The sequence below is a fragment of the Schistocerca cancellata genome, chromosome 1, assembly GCF_023864275.1.
Source record: "Schistocerca cancellata isolate TAMUIC-IGC-003103 chromosome 1, iqSchCanc2.1, whole genome shotgun sequence".
In the NCBI taxonomy this organism is placed as follows: Eukaryota; Metazoa; Arthropoda; class Insecta; order Orthoptera; family Acrididae; genus Schistocerca; species Schistocerca cancellata.
In genome coordinates, this window is record NC_064626.1 from 163145371 (window position 1) to 163161171 (window position 15801).

The window sequence follows — 15801 nt, forward strand, 5'->3', positions numbered from 1 at the left end:
ATAACACCCCTGTTGACTTGATATTAGTCATTGTGACTTTTTTCTTCTTCTGAGACTGAAAAAGTCTTAATAGGCATCATTTTGAGAACTTGGAAAACATTTCAAAGAACGTGACATATATGTTAAAGACACTACCAGTTGACTAGTTGAAGCCGTTCAGCACTACTGCCAAGACTGGGAATGGCTACTTTGCCAGTGTATATCTACTGAAGCCAACTACTCCGAAGGTGACAATACTATTACTGACACAAATAGCAGCTGGTCCTTGACCTCACTCAATCCAGCCTTCCACACTTTTGTCATCTGATCTTCATCTCCCAGACCAGTATCTGCATGTCTCCCATGGTATTATCCTTCTATCTCATTCTCGGCCATCACAGTGGTCTCTTTCCTTCAGCTTCTCCATCCTTTACAGCCTTTATTACTGTGTTTTCCCCTCTCCTCCTCACATGTCCATACCATCTCAGTCTATTAATTTTCACACTCACTACGGCATCAGACAGTGTGTATAATTGTCTGAGTTCCGTTTTTCCTTATTCTCCACTGTTCATTGTTTTTTCACTGGGTCACATATTTTTCTCAGTATTTTATTTTCAAAAGTGGTGAGTTTTTTTCTCTGTTTTCTTTGTCAGGATCTGTGTCTAACTTGCATAGCACACTATTGGCTTGATAATGGTCTGATATATTCTTTGTTTTGCCTGCCTAGATAGTAACTTTGATCTTATGATGTTGTGCATAGCTCCTAGACATCTTCCCCCAGCTTGAGTTCGTGTTACCATCTCTTGTTCTATAAGGTTTTGTTGATTGATGTTGACACCGAGGTATGTGAATCTCTCTGTCTTCTGTATTGTTAGATTTCCGATTTTTAGATGCTTTGGTCCTAAATGACCTCTTCTTATTACTACCATGAACTTTGATTTACTTTCACGTATACTTAGACCTACTTTCTTAGCTTTTTCCATTAGCACAGTCCCTATTTGCTCCAGGTCTTCCATGTTCTTTCCTAATAGGGCAATATCATCCGCAAAAGCCAGGACATTCATCTTTTTTCGTATGGTGACTCCTGCACTCTCACATGTTATTCTCCTCAGGGTGTTGAGGGCCAAATTGAACAGGGTTGGTGATATATCATCTCCCTGTCTCACTCCTGTTTTTACTTCAAATGCTTCTGAGAACCCACCCCCACCCCCTCCCCCTCCTGTACTTTCACTCTACACTTTGATTCCATCACATGCTTTTTAGTTAGCTTTATCAGCTTTTCAGGTATCCCATACTCTGCCATTATTGTCCACATTTCCTCTCTTACTATGCTGTCATAAACTGCGTAAATCTGTAAACAGGCAAAAGGTATCATAGTTGTGCTCCTAGTTCTTACTTAATATTTTTCTTAGTGTGAATATTTGGTCGATTGTTGATTTACCTTTCCTGAACCCTGCTTGTGCTGTGTCTTAATATGTCCTCAATGTATGGGTTGAGCCTGTTCAGTATAAGTCTTCATATTACTTTATAGTATGTGCATAGGAGAGATATCCTCTGTAGTTTTGTGTCAGCATTTTGTCTCCCTTCTTGTATATGGAACATACAGCAACAATTTTCCATTCCTCTGGCATTACTTCTTTTCTCCACACCTGTTTTATCAGTTCGGCTAACCATTCGTGTATCTTCTCAACCCCTTCTTTGATGAGCTCTGCTGAATGCCAGGGGCCTTCCCAATTTTTAGTCTTTTTATTGTTTCCATCACCTCCATCAGAATAATGGTTGTACATTCTCGTTGTTTTCTGCCTTACTTTCATTGTTGTAGGTATCATTTGTAGTGATCAAGTTTTCCATTCTTCTCCTTCATTATCACAGACTTAGATCTGTACTCTTTTCTATAGCTATTCATTGTCCTGTAAAACTGTTTACTATTGTTCTGGTTATAGTCCTCCTCAGCCTTCTCTGTCTGTTTATATATGAATGCTCTTTTCTCTTGCCTTATTATACTCTTCATTTCTCTCATGGCTTTCCTGTATGTTGTTTGGTTTTATGGTTGTTATTGTTCACCATTGCCTGCCTGGCTCTCTTCCTATCCTGTACTGCTTTTTTACATCTTTTATTGAACCGTGATTTGCACTTTTTATTGCTATTACTATTATTCTTTCTTTCTTTTCTCAGACGTTATGTCTGGTCAAAAATGGAAAGTGACACGGACCTTGATCAAGTGTGACTTCCTTTTAACTATACAGTATATGTTATATTGCATTTAGGAACTTTCGGGTAATTGAACATGTATCAATAATTACAGATTTCTGTAGTTGCATATATAAGTTTGGATGTAGCTGTATTGCATTGATGTACTGGTGGATATTGTGTGGTATGACTCATATAGTTGATAGTATAATTGGTATAATGTCAACTTTATCCTGATGCCACATGTCCTTGACTTCCTCAGCCAGTTGGATGTATTTTGCAATTTTTTCTCCTGTTTTCTTTTGTATATTTGTTGTATTGGGTATGGATATTTCGATTAGTTGTGTTAATTTCTTCTTTTTATTGGTGAGTATGATGTCAGGTTTGTTATGTGGTGGTGTTTTATCTGTTATAATGGTTCTGTTCCAGTATAGTTTGTATTCATCATTCTCCAGTACATTTTGTGGTGCATACTTGTATGTGGGAACGTGTTGTTTTATAAGTTTATGTTGTAAGGCAAGCTGTTGATGTATTATTTTTGCTACATTGTCATGTCTTCTGGGGTATTCTGTAATTGCTAGGATTGTACACCCGCTTGTGATGTGATCTACTGTTTCTATTTGTTGTTTGCAAAGTCTGCATTTATCTGTTGTGGTATTGGGATCTTTAATAATATGCTTACTGTAATATATGGTGTTTATTGTTTGATCCTGTATTGCAATGATGAATCCTTCCGTCTCACTGTATATATTGCTTTTTCTTAGCCATGTGTTGGATGCGTCTTGATTGATGTGTGGCTGTGTTAGATGATACGGGTGCTTGCCATGTAGTATTTTCTTTCTCCAATTTACTTTCTTCATATCTGTTGATGTTATGTGATCTAAAGGGTTGTAGAAGTGGTTATGAAATTGCAGTGGTATAGCCGATGTATTTATGTGAGTGATTGCTTTGTGTATTTTGCTAGTTTCTCCTTGTTCTAGAAAGAATTTTCTTAAATTGTCTACCTGTCCATAATGTAGGTTTTTTATGTCTATAAATCCCCTTCCTCCTTCCTTTCTGCTTAATGTGAATCTTTCAGTTGCTGAATGTATGTGATGTCTTCTATATTTGTGGCATTGTGATCGTGTAAGTGTATTGAGTGCTTCTAGGTCTGTGTTACTCCATTTCACTACTCCAGATGAGTAGGTCAATATTGGTATAGCATAAGTATTTATAGCTTTTGTCTTGTTTCTTGCTGTCAATTGTGTTTTCAGTATTTTTGTTAGTCTTTGTCTATATTTTTCTTTTAGTTCTTCTTTAATATTTGTATTATCTATTCCTATTTTTTGTCTGTATCCTAGATATTTATAGGCATCTGTTTTTTCCATCGCTTCTATGCAGTCGCTGTGGTTATCCAGTATGTAATCTTCCTGTTTAGTGTGTTTTCCCGTGACTATGCTATTTTTATTACATTTGTCTGTTCCAAAAGCCATATTTATATCATTGCTGACTACTTCTGTTATCTTTAGTAATTGGTTGAGTTGTTGATTTGTTGCTGCCAGTACTTTTAGATCATCCATGTATAGCAAATGTGTGATTTTGTGTGGGTATGTTCCAGTAATATTGTATCCATAATTTGTATTATTTAGCATGTTGGATAGTGGGTTCAGAGCAAGGCAGAACCAGAAAGGACTTAATGAGTCTCCTTGGTATATTCCACGCTTAATCTGTATTGGCTGTGATATTATTTGTATATTAAGTGTGGTTTTCCAATTTTTCATTACTTGTTTAGGAACTGTATCAATTTAGGATCTACTATGTATATTTCCAATATTTGTAGTAACCATTAGTGGGGTACACTATCAAAAGCTTTTTGGTAATCAATGTATGCGTAGTGTAGCGACCTTTGTTTAGTTTTAGCTTGATGTATCACCTCTGCATCTATTATCAGTTGCTCTTTACATCCTCGTGCTCCTTTGCAACAGCCTTTTTGTTCTTCATTTATAATTTTGTTCTGTGTTGTATGTGTCATTAATTTCTGTGTAATGACTGAAGTTAATATTTTGTATATTGTTGGTAGGCATGTTATGGGGCGATATTTAGCTGGGTTTGCTGTGTCTACTTGATCTTTAGGTTTCAGATAGGTTATTCCATGTGTAAGTGTATCAGGGAATGTGTATGGGTCTGCAATGTAACTGTTAAATAATTTAGTTAGATGTGAATGTGTTGAGGTGAACTTCTTTAGCCAGAAATTTGCTAATTTATCTTTTCCAGGGGCTTTCCAATTGTGAGTAGAATATATTGCTTGGATGACTTAATGTTGCAAAATTATCACTTCAGGCATTTGTGGTATCATCTTCTATGAGTCTGTTTCTGCTTGTATCCACCGTGCATGCCTGCCTGCCGACCGCGGTGGTCTAGCGGTTCTGGCGCTGCAGTCCGGAACCGCGGGACTGCTACGGTCGCAGGTTCGAATCCTGCCTCGGGCATGGGTGTGTGTGATGTCCTTAGGTTAGTTAGGTTTAAGTAGTTCTAAGTTCTAGGGGACTTATGACCTAAGATGTTGAGTCCCATAGTGCTCAGAGCCATTTGAACCATTCACCGTGCATGCCTGTTATGTTGTACCGGGTTTGACCATATGTTGCTCCAGAAGTGTTCCATGTCTGTTATGTTTGGTGGATTGTCTATTTTAATGTGTGTGTTATCTATTGTCTGGTAAAATTTCTTTTGGTTTGTGTTGAATGTTTGGTTTTGTTTCCTTCTATTTTCACATGTTTTGTATGTTCTAAGTCGTTTGGCCAATACTTGTAATTTCTGCTTCTTTTCATCTAATTGCTCTGTCGCTTCGTGTTGTGAGATTTTACCTAACCTTTTTCGTTTTTTGTCTGATATTTCATTTCTTATAAATTGTGTTAGCTGTCTGATGTCTTTTCTCAGTTTTTCTATTCTGATCTGTAGCCTGTGTTGCCATGCTGGTTTTGTGGGATTCTTCTGTGTGTCGGTTGGTTCTGATCTCTGCCTAGTGTGTATATTTAGTGTAGTGAGTGCTCCTATAAAAACCAGTAGTTGTAACTCTTCCATAGTTGTGTTTTCATTTATTTTGTTGTGTATGATTGTGTTGATAGTTTTTATTGTTGTTTCGACTTATGGGTTATTTGGCGGTCTATGCAAGAATGGTCTAATGTCTGTATTTGTGTCTTTGTAATCTATATATGTCAGCTGAAATTTTTCTTCCATATCTAACATGTGTGTTACTTCGAGTTCTATTTGTGCTTGTTCTGGTGGCTGTCTTAAGATTTCATTTTCCTCTGATTGTTTAATTGATGCGTGTTGTTTGTTTGCTCTGGGATGTTTGAGTCCATTACTGTATTTTCTTCTTCTTCTGATTGCACATTATTTTGTTCCAGTATTTGTTGTACTTGTTGAAACTTCCTGGCAGATTAAAACTGTGTGCCCGACCGAGACTCGAACTCGGGACCTTTGCCTTTCGCGGGCAAGTGCTCTACCAACTGAGCTACCGAAGCACGACTCACGCCCGGTACTCACAGCTTTACTTCTGCCAGTACCTCGTCTCCTACCTTCAAACTTTACAGAAGCTCTCCTACGAACCTTGCAGAACTAGCACTCCTGAAAGAAAGGATATTGCGGAGACATGGCTTAGCCACAGCCTGGGGGATGTTTCCAGAATGAGATTTTCACTCTGCAGTGGAGTGTGCGCTGATATGAAACTTCCTGGCAGATTAAAACTGTGTGCCCGACCGAGACTCGAACTCGGGACCTTTGCCTTTCGCAGGCAAGTGCTCTACCAACTGAGCTACCGAAGCACGACTCACGCCCGGTACTCACAGCTTTACTTCTGCCAGTACCTCGTCTCCTACCTTCAAACTTTACAGAAGCTCTCCTGCGAACCTTGCAGAACTAGCACTCCTGAAAGAAAGGATATTGCGGAGACATGGCTTAGCCACAGCCTGGGGGATGTTTCCAGAATGAGATTTTCACTCTGCAGCGGAGTGTGCGCTGATATGAAACTTCCTGGCAGATTAAAACTGTGTGCCCGACCGAGACTCGAACTCGGGACCTTTGCCTTTCGCGCACTTGCCCGGTAGCTCAGTTGGTAGAGCACTTGCCTGCGAAAGGCAAAGGTCCCGAGTTCGAGTCTCGGTCGGGCACACAGTTTTAATCTGCCAGGAAGTTTCATATCAGCGCACACTCCACTGCAGAGTGAAAATCTCATTCTGGAAACATCCCCCAGGCTGTGGCTAAGCCATGTCTCCGCAATATCCTTTCTTTCAGGAGTGCTAGTTCTGCAAGGTTCGCAGGAGAGCTTCTGTAAAGTTTGAAGCTAGGAGACGAGGTACTGGCAGAAGTAAAGCTGTGAGTACCGGGCGTGAGTCGTGCTTCGGTAGCTCAGTTGGTAGAGCACTTGCCCGCAAAAGGCAAAGGTCCCGAGTTCGAGTCTCGGTCGGGCACACAGTTTTAATCTGCCAGGAAGTTTCATATCAGCGCACACTCCGCTGCAGAGTGAAAATCTCATTCTGTTGTACTTGTTGTTTGATGTTTTCTAATTCTGCCTGGGGTATCCTGTTATTTTTTATTATTACACGGATCTGATCAGCTAGTCGTTGTTCTGTTGAAAATTTTAATTCTGGGTATCTGATAATAAATATTGTGTATACTTGTGATCTGTATCCAGTTGTGTTGGTTCCTAGGTTTGTTGCTTGGTAATAACAGAACATGAGGTGTCGATTAACTTCATCTGACCATCTCATCCTCTGTCTTTGTTTTCCTTCTAGGGTGGTTGCAGGAAGCATATCCTGCAAAACACCTCTATTTGGATTTAAATCATTTTCCAGTTGGCTAGCAGTGTCGTTACCATTGTGTCTGGCATAGGGTTCAAACGTCGTCCCCGACCATGACGGCGCTTGTCCGAGGCTTCGTTAGTTCTGTCCTGAACCAACTAATCACACTAAAAGGGGGGTTAGCCCTATTAGTGGTTTGTTCTTTTTGTCACCTTTTACGACTGGCAGAACATACATTATTATTATTATTATTATTATTATTATTATTATCTCCTAGTAGTTCATGCACTGTCTCTCTGTTGTCATTCTCTAATTCAGTAAATCTATTTTTAAGCTTAATCTTAAACTGTTTATTCACCACCTACTCTTTTAGCCTACTCACTTCTACTCTTTGGGTTCTTTTATCACTGTTGTTCTTACTTGGTGGTGTTGGTAATAATTGTTTCATCTTTATTAGCACAAGAGAATGGTCTGATCCTATCTCAGCCCCTCCCATTGTCCTAACATTTGTTATTGCCTTTTTATTTTTATTTTTTTTTTTTTTTTTTTCTGTATCAAAACATGTCCGTTCTAAAAAAACTGACAGTCAATATTATTATTTGAAACAAATAAAAACTGGTAAACAAAAAATCACTCTCGTTATTTTTCTTGTACATTTTCATTGGATCTTCCATTTTATTATCCTACATTCTCTGCTCCCTCCCTGTACACCCTAGTGTGCAAAACTTAAGGATGAATGTAACTTTTGTACTGTGTGTGACTGCCAAATAACATAGCTCAATGCAACTTGGACCCTACATAGAAAGAACTGCTTCACACAAGCACAGAAGGTAACTGAAAGAAATATCCAATGAGACAAATGGAAATGACACTTTATATTGAAAGACAATAATTGAACTGAGGTCACCACAACTTTGATGGATGGTCCCCTGGACATTACAAAAGGTGAGACAAAGTTCTTAGTAGAATGTGTGACCACCATTGATGGCAATTCATGCTCCGAAATGTTCTGTCATACTGGCTACAAGGATGGTTAGGAGTTCATGGGGTACGGCATTCTATTCCTCCATCAGCATGGTTGACAAATACTGGATAGTCTTTGCAGTGCCTCTCCCCAACGCATCCCACATTTACTTGATGACATTTGCAAAACCTCTCCCCAATGCATTCCGCATTTAGTCAATGACATTGAAGTAGGAGGAATGGGCTGGCCAGTCCATTTGCCGAATATCCTCTCTTTCCAAGAGCTGCTCCATTGGCGCTGTTTTATACGGTCCCCCATTGTCATCCATAAAAATGAAGTCAGGGGCAAATGCACTCTTGAAAAGGTGCACGTGGGGAAGGAGTACAGTGTCGCAATGACGTTGACTGATGAGAGTACTGTGTTCAAAGAATTGCAGCTCACTACGCCCATGCAGCATTACACCTCGCCACACCGTAACACATGGAGTGTTACACATTGCTGGATATACCCTCATATGGCAAGAGGTGGGAACATGTAACGCTCTCAGGAAATTTGTCAAACATAATGGTTTTTGTGGTGCAGTTGCAATGGTTTGGAAAGGCATAATGTTGCATGGGCATACAGAAGTTTTGAATACAGTGCTCTCACCAATGAACTTCATTGTGACACTGTACTCCTTTTCAGTGTGCATGTTATCAGGGGTGCATTTGACCCTGAGGGATGTCAGTGCACGACTGCTTCAAACAGTGCAAGTGGAGCAGCTCTTGGAATAGGAGGATATTCAGCAAATAATTCATCAAGCACATGTGGGATGTGTTGGGAAGATGTATTGCAGTATGCCCACATGCACTAGGTATCATCTAGCAGTGTCAACTGCACTGGTGGAGATACGGAACACACAGCAGAGCCTACATTGCTGTCTATGGTGATATAATAAGAACCATGTCCAGCCTTTTTTATAGTCCAGGGGCTATCATAATTCTGGGACTTCAGTCTAATTATTGTCTTTGAATAAAAGTATCATGTCTGTGTATTTTTTGTTTGTGTATTTTTCTAAAGTTAATTTCTCTGCTATACTGTAGTAGCTCTTTGTATGTGTGGTCCAAGTTTAATCGAGTTACGGTACTTGGCAGGTTTGCACACCGGTATACCGTATTTACTCGAATCTAAGCCGCACTCGAATCTAAGACGCACCTGAAAAATGAGACACGAAATAAAGGAAAAAAAAAATTCCCGAATCTAAGCCGCACCTGAAATTTGAGACTCGAAATTCAAGGGGAGAGAAAAGTTTTAGGCCGCACCTCCAAATAGAAACAAAGTTGGTCCATTGTAATATGAGACACAATTTAGGTCGAATGAATGACGATACAGCTACAGTAGTTTGGTTCGAGTCGTAACCTTAGCAGTTAAGCTTTACCACGTAGCCATTGCTATGCGTTAGGCGCTCCGTCCGTATTTATACGGGTACCCTTCCTTTTTCACGTGCTTCGTCTGGTTTGAATCGATTGCTTATTTTGCTTTGATCTGATAAGTGCCATTTTCTTTGTTATAGGTGTTTGCGTCACTCTTAAGCTGAAAATGCATTACTGCACTGTGTCATGCATTGTTTGTCGCATTCTGATAGTGCGTGTTTACGGCCTGTCGCGGCTCGCGGCATGGCTTGCTTTTGCGCGCGCTACCGCCGCGTACAATTAAAAAAAAAGAGAGAGAGAGGAATCGTCTCATTAGAGAAACAATGGCAAGAGACGTTACTTACACTGGAGTTAGGGGAAAATTTTCTCCGTTTGAAACTCTTTGCGGCCGCTTCTTTATTACATCAAATTCTGCACAGAAATTTGAGTCATCTTAGATTTAAAAATCTAGTCACTTGCCGTGCTTCATTTCTGACTGTAAAACGAATATAAACATGACTCGATACGTATATTCTTCCGCGTTTGCTGTTGTCTCACTCTAGTTTCGTAGTTTATTAGGCAGAAGGATTTAAATGAGATAGCAGCAAACATGAAAGAATACATGGCAAAATGTTTATATTCGTATTATTCTTATGGTGAAGAGAATACTGTATGTGATTCAAATTTCATCAGGTTCCTATTAGCAACCATCTCTTCTCACAGATAGGAAAAAATTCAGAACATAGAGTTGGCCATATTGACAAACATCCCAAACAGTCTTGCCAGTCAGATTTTCGTAGTACACTGAAATTGTGCTACATTCGAAGATGAACAATACGGAATTTGTATTTACTTCGTTGGATAATGTATGAAAATGCAGTGGTCGAAACTCGCGGCGGAGAAAAAAAGCTCGTCTTCCACTTTTTTTAAAAAAATTATTTACTGACGCAGAGGTTTTGGCGCCAGTATTTATCTTTGTGCCTACAAAGCATGCCCGCATAGCGCTACGTATATTCGACGGCAGAAGTTAGTTGTGGTGGCACGTACCAACATTTTTCATAACTTCCGCTTGCTTTGCACTCGATTCTAAGCCGCAGGCGGTTTTTTGGATTACGAAAACCGGAAAAAAAGTGCGGCTTATATTCGAGTAAATACGGTATAGATGGAAAAGATGCACCGTGGAGTTGCAGATTGAAACATAAAAATCTTTTATTAGTATTCTGTCCACTTCATATGGTCAAAGCACACTACTTTCTACAAATTATCATAATACTGGAAGCTTATGGAAGGCCATAACAGAATATGTCGTAACAGTTTTTCTTCTTCAATACCCTTGTTTGAAGCATCGGGATAACCTTGCTTCATCATAATATAACGAAAATAAACTCAAAATATGCATACACCCAAAAAATATCACAATATATAAGCGTTTTTGAGGATAGGACCATCTTCAGCTTATTGGTCATTAATGTTCGATTCACTGCAAAATGGATGTGCACAATTCATGATTGTTGCATGTTGAGAAGTTTTGAGTACAGTCGTCATTTGCTATACTTAATTAGCAGTGATGGGGCTGGGTAAGGGCATCATTTTCTCTTGTGTAAAATGAGTTGTATGTAAAGAGATTAGAAAGGTCAGTAATATTGATTTGCACATTTCAAACATGAAGGGAAAATTGCTTCAGTTCACTACGGAGTTGTAGTAGCAGCAGGACCAACAAAAGACGGTGAAAACTGAATCAATTGTGCAGCACCGTCGCATTGTTTGAAGTGTACTTAGAAACAGTTTCTTTTACTACAGTCTGCCTTACGTAAAACTTGCATGGTGTAGAAAATGAAGTGAGTTTGACTTGTGAGACTATATTATTCATCAACAAATCGGACAATGCTTTGCAGGTGCTAAATATTTGTGGCAATTGGATATACATCCTGAACTCTTCCCCGCTTCTCTCTGTCCATCTCCTCTTCCCTTCTCTGTCCATCTCCCCCACCCCCTCTCTATGTCCATTTCTTCCCCCACCCCCACATTCAAGCAAAACCTTGATTAGTAATTGAAGTCATTCAAATTCAATGAGTAAATCAGTTGGGTTCACTAATACGTGGTGTATGAGAGACCTCTCCAGCTGCTGCAGTTAGTAGCTGTGAGGATAGAGCTTCATTGACAATATTTCGCTTACAAGGGAGTTGTACAAACTTCATCTTACTGATTTGATTCATATTGACAGGGTGTGTAGGGCACAACTAGCATTTTAACATATGCAAACAGGAAAATGCAACACCCAACTGTTTTTTAGAAAAATCTATGTAGTTTGAAAATTTTAGTTATGTTTGTAACTGTGTGATACATCATGTAATTGTGTGATGAGCAAAAACCATTTGTGAATGTAAACCAAGTTTGTTTTGCATTAGACATGTTGAAAGAACAACAAACATGCAAAAATTAGGTGTTTATTACATGTGTTGTTCATTACAATAATTGTTGTTTTCAAGTTTATAAGATCAATATTATCCTGATCTGTTCAGTGCTCCATAGTTTCAACATTATACATGTCACAAATGTACATACAGTAATATGAATAAACTGAGTGTATTGATTTGATTGAAAATTTTTGTGTGCCATCTATTTATTTCCAGTTTCCCTAAAAACATATCTAAGATAAAATCACCCTTCTTTTCAGAATAAACATTATGAAAGTAATAAATCTGTTGTTAGAATTAAATGTGAATGAAGGGGAGGAAAAAAAAAAAAAAGAAACAGAAGTACTGGCAGCACGATTTAATCCAGAGACATTGCACTTACGAAAAAAGTGCTTACTCACTTGGTTGTGGACTGCTTGGATGTTACTGAGCATAAAAAGTATACAAGCATGTCAAAATTTTTTGAAGACTGTTTTCTCGAAAATGATTGAGATTTGTGTGTTCTTGTTTACCTGTGTCCAAGAGGGGGTGGATTTGGGGGGGGGGGGGGGGGCAGCTGAGTTCGTACATTACTCTTCTCAGTTTTAATCTGTGAATGGGTGGGCTTACGAAGTTTTTGACAATTCAGATTCCACATTAGAATTCTAATTATAAGCTGACATTCCTGTTTTCTGTAATACTGACAGCAAGGAAGAAAGCAAAACAGCACATTGTTCTATATTAAATTTTTGTTTAAAATTATATATAATGGGAAAGAATATCTGTGGATGAAACAATTTGTCTAATGGTTTACATGCCTTCCTGTCAAAAATTATGAGGTATTAGTTGCTATTATTGTGACTCAAATTGTGTGTGCCATTATTTTTTAGTTTGCTGATCGCATCGTACCTAACACACACATTTTTCAATACAACTGCTCAGAAGAAGAAATATTGAATGGTCACTTCCAGAACATCTTACAAGCAGTTCTTTGTTGGGAGGAAAATAATTTCATATTACAAGTTATTTATTAGTATTTGGTCTTCAGATGACTGCCGCTATTTCAGCTAGCCGTAATTAAAATTTGTGCATTAGACTGATATACAAAAAATAGTAATTTCTCCTCTAAAGTACTTATAAAGTAATTTAATAGAGAATTCAGCTGTAAGTATTTGATTTCCAGCTATGATGGTATTTTTTGTTGTTCTGTTATGTGAATAATTACATATTACTTGTTTCTGTTCACAGGACGGTATGGTATGAACTGCTATGTGGTGAATGGCCGTTCAAGGCACAGCCTCCTGAAGCCATTATTTGGCAAGTGGGAAAAGGAATGAAGCAGTCACTAGCAAATTTGCAGGCCTCCAGAGATGTCAAAGTATGTGCAAAGGAAAGTCTTCATCATTTGAGTGAAAAATAGATTACATAGATTATAACTTAAGTCATGGAAGATCAGATGTAACGAAGAGGGAAATATGTAAATGGGATAGCATGGTTGCATTGTAAAAGGCAAATTTCTTTCTTAATTGGTATTCACACTCTTGCTGTAGCAAATGTGTTCATATTAATATCATGTCTTCACTGACAGTTGGCTGCCATGTGGAAGCTGTACTCATGTCAGAATCACATAAAGATTTATAGACAGTGTGTAAATGGAAAAAAAGTTGCAGAATTGGTTGCAGGAGTTCATTATAATATTGATTTATTCCTGGTTATTCTTCAGTAAATAAAGAAACTGATATTTTCACAACTGCAAAGCAGAAATCGATAAGAAAAACAGTAACTGATTATTATTGTTAATCAGTATTTGAAGATAATACTATGGATATATAAAAAAAAGTCGACACATTGAGCGATGGCAGGAGGAAACATGAGCTTTTGAAGCCAGTGGCTCCTTCTCGCAGAAGGGTTGAAGGGAAGGGAAGAGGGATCCTGGAAAATGACTGGTGAGGTTCAGGAAATGTGAAGAGTTAGAGAAAAGTTTCCCATAACCTCGAATTAAGGGAGACTTATTGGACAGGATGAGAAGTAGTCTTTCCTTCTGATCCTGTCCGACAAAAATCTCCACTTACCCAGGTTCCTGAGCAACTTCTCCCCAACTCTTCACATTTCCTAAATCTCACCAGTCTGTTTCCTCATACCTGTTCCTTTCCCTTCAGCCCTTCTGCGAGAGCGGGCCATTTACCCTGTAAGCTCATGTTTCCACATCTTGAAAGCATTTTCTCCTGCTGTCGCTTAGTGAGAGGATTTTTTATCAATCCATGTTACACAGTAACTAATGAGTTATTAGTGCTCAAAAAACTAGTTAATTATCCAATTAATAAACTACGAATTTTTCAGAAAAGAAATTATACCAGTGTTTCACTAATGCTATATGGTATAACTAGAAACAAACAACTCAGACCAGAATTCTTAGAGTTGAGTTTATGCTAAATTAAAGTTACTGTGTTGAAAAGGTATCTTGTAAATCAGCCTGGAGAAAAGACATCCAACAAAGAAAGAGAAGAAGGGTATTAATGAATTGAGTTCGCAATTTCTTTTTCTGATTGGCACTTGTGGACTCAACAAGTGTTGAAAGGCAGTTATTGCCTTCTTATTCAAAGTGACATTTTTGTGTTTTCAAAAATCATACTCTTTTATTTTGGACGTTCTACTTTATGAACAATGGTGCTGGAAGGACACAACAAACATAAAAACATACTAGCATTTAAATTGTGTGTTTACTCCTTCATACACAGAAAAATTTATTGAAATTTTGTTAGAACATTATTAGAAAGCTTCAAGAATTTGAGTTTCATAAAAATTCAGAACAGCATAGAGGGCAAATTAAACTTCAGAATTTCATATTTGAATTCTTTTTTTATAATCCACATTGTGTCTGCTTGTGTCCTTTCATTATATAGAGTCCTCAATTATTATCTATTACATCTTGCATGGTCCTCTTTTCAGTAGATCTGACAATTTGCAAGAGGTCTTCCAATAAAACTTTCTTGATAATACACTCATATTTATATCAAAGTTATTAGTCATAGAATGCAAGGTGGTCAAGAGTTTCTTCCATAATACACACATCAAAAAAAGTTTTGCGTCACCTCAGTTCCTAGAGTTCCAGAACCTGTAGAGAAAATTGGAATAGAGATGAACATAAACATCATTTCCTCCATTTTTATTGCTCATGAAAACTACACATTCCATGTTGTACCACCATACAGTGAGACCTTCAGAGGTGGTGGTCCAGATTGCTGTACACACCAGTAGATCTGATACCCAGTAGCACATCCTCTTGCATTGATGCATGCCTGTATTCGTTGTGGCGTACTATCCACAAGTTTATCGAGGCACTGTTGTTCCAGATTGTCCCACTCCTCAACGGTGATACTGCGTATATCCCTCAGAGTGGGTGGCGGGTCACATCATCCATAAACAGCCCTTTTCAGTCTGTCCCAGGGATGTTCGATAGGGTTCATGTCTGGAGAACATGCTGGCAACTCTAGTCGAGTGATGTCGTTATCCTGAAGGAAGTCATTCACAAGATGTGCACGATGGGGGCACAAATTGTCGTCCGTGAAGATGAATGCCTCGCCAATATGCTGCCAGTTTGATTGCACTATCAGTCAGAGCAAGGCATTCACGTATCGTACAGCCATTACGGTGCTTTCCATGACCACCAGCGGTGTACATCGGCCCCACATAATGCCACCCCAAAACAGCAGGGAACCTCCACTTTGCTGGACAGTGTGTCTAAGGCGTTCAACGTGACTGTTGCCTCCAAAATCATCTCTGAGGATTGTCTGGTTGAAGGTGTATGCGAAACTCATCAGTGAAGAGAATGTGATGTGAATCCTGAGCGATCCATTTGGCATGTTGTTGGGCCCATCTGAACTGCGCTGTATGGTGTCATGGTTGCAAAGATGGACCTCGCCATGGACATTGGGAGTGAAGTTGCACATCGTGCAGCCTATTGCTTACAGTTTGAGTCATAACACGACATCCTGTGGGTGCACGAAAAGCATTATTCAAAATGGTGGCATTGCTGTCAGGGTTCCTCAGAGCCATAATCCGTAGGTAGTGATCACCCACTGCAGTAGTAGCCCTTGGGTGGC

General features: G+C 38.9%; 1 protein-coding gene and 2 non-coding genes across 3 annotated transcripts in view; all 3 read left to right on the plus strand.

Moving 5' to 3' along the window:
* LOC126167960 (kinase suppressor of Ras 2) overlaps positions 1–15801 on the plus strand; it is a 166783-nt gene that overhangs the window by 142043 nt on the left and 8939 nt on the right. The window contains exon 16 of the mRNA XM_049920519.1: positions 12947–13076. Within this exon, the coding sequence (XP_049776476.1) occupies positions 12947–13076 (130 nt within the window). The remainder of the gene's footprint in view (positions 1–12946; positions 13077–15801) is intronic.
* On the plus strand, positions 6245–6318 carry Trnas-cga (transfer RNA serine (anticodon CGA)). Its single transcript has one exon. It is a non-coding gene; the product is annotated as a tRNA-Ser (tRNA).
* On the plus strand, positions 6544–6618 carry Trnal-caa (transfer RNA leucine (anticodon CAA)). Its single transcript has one exon. It is a non-coding gene; the product is annotated as a tRNA-Leu (tRNA).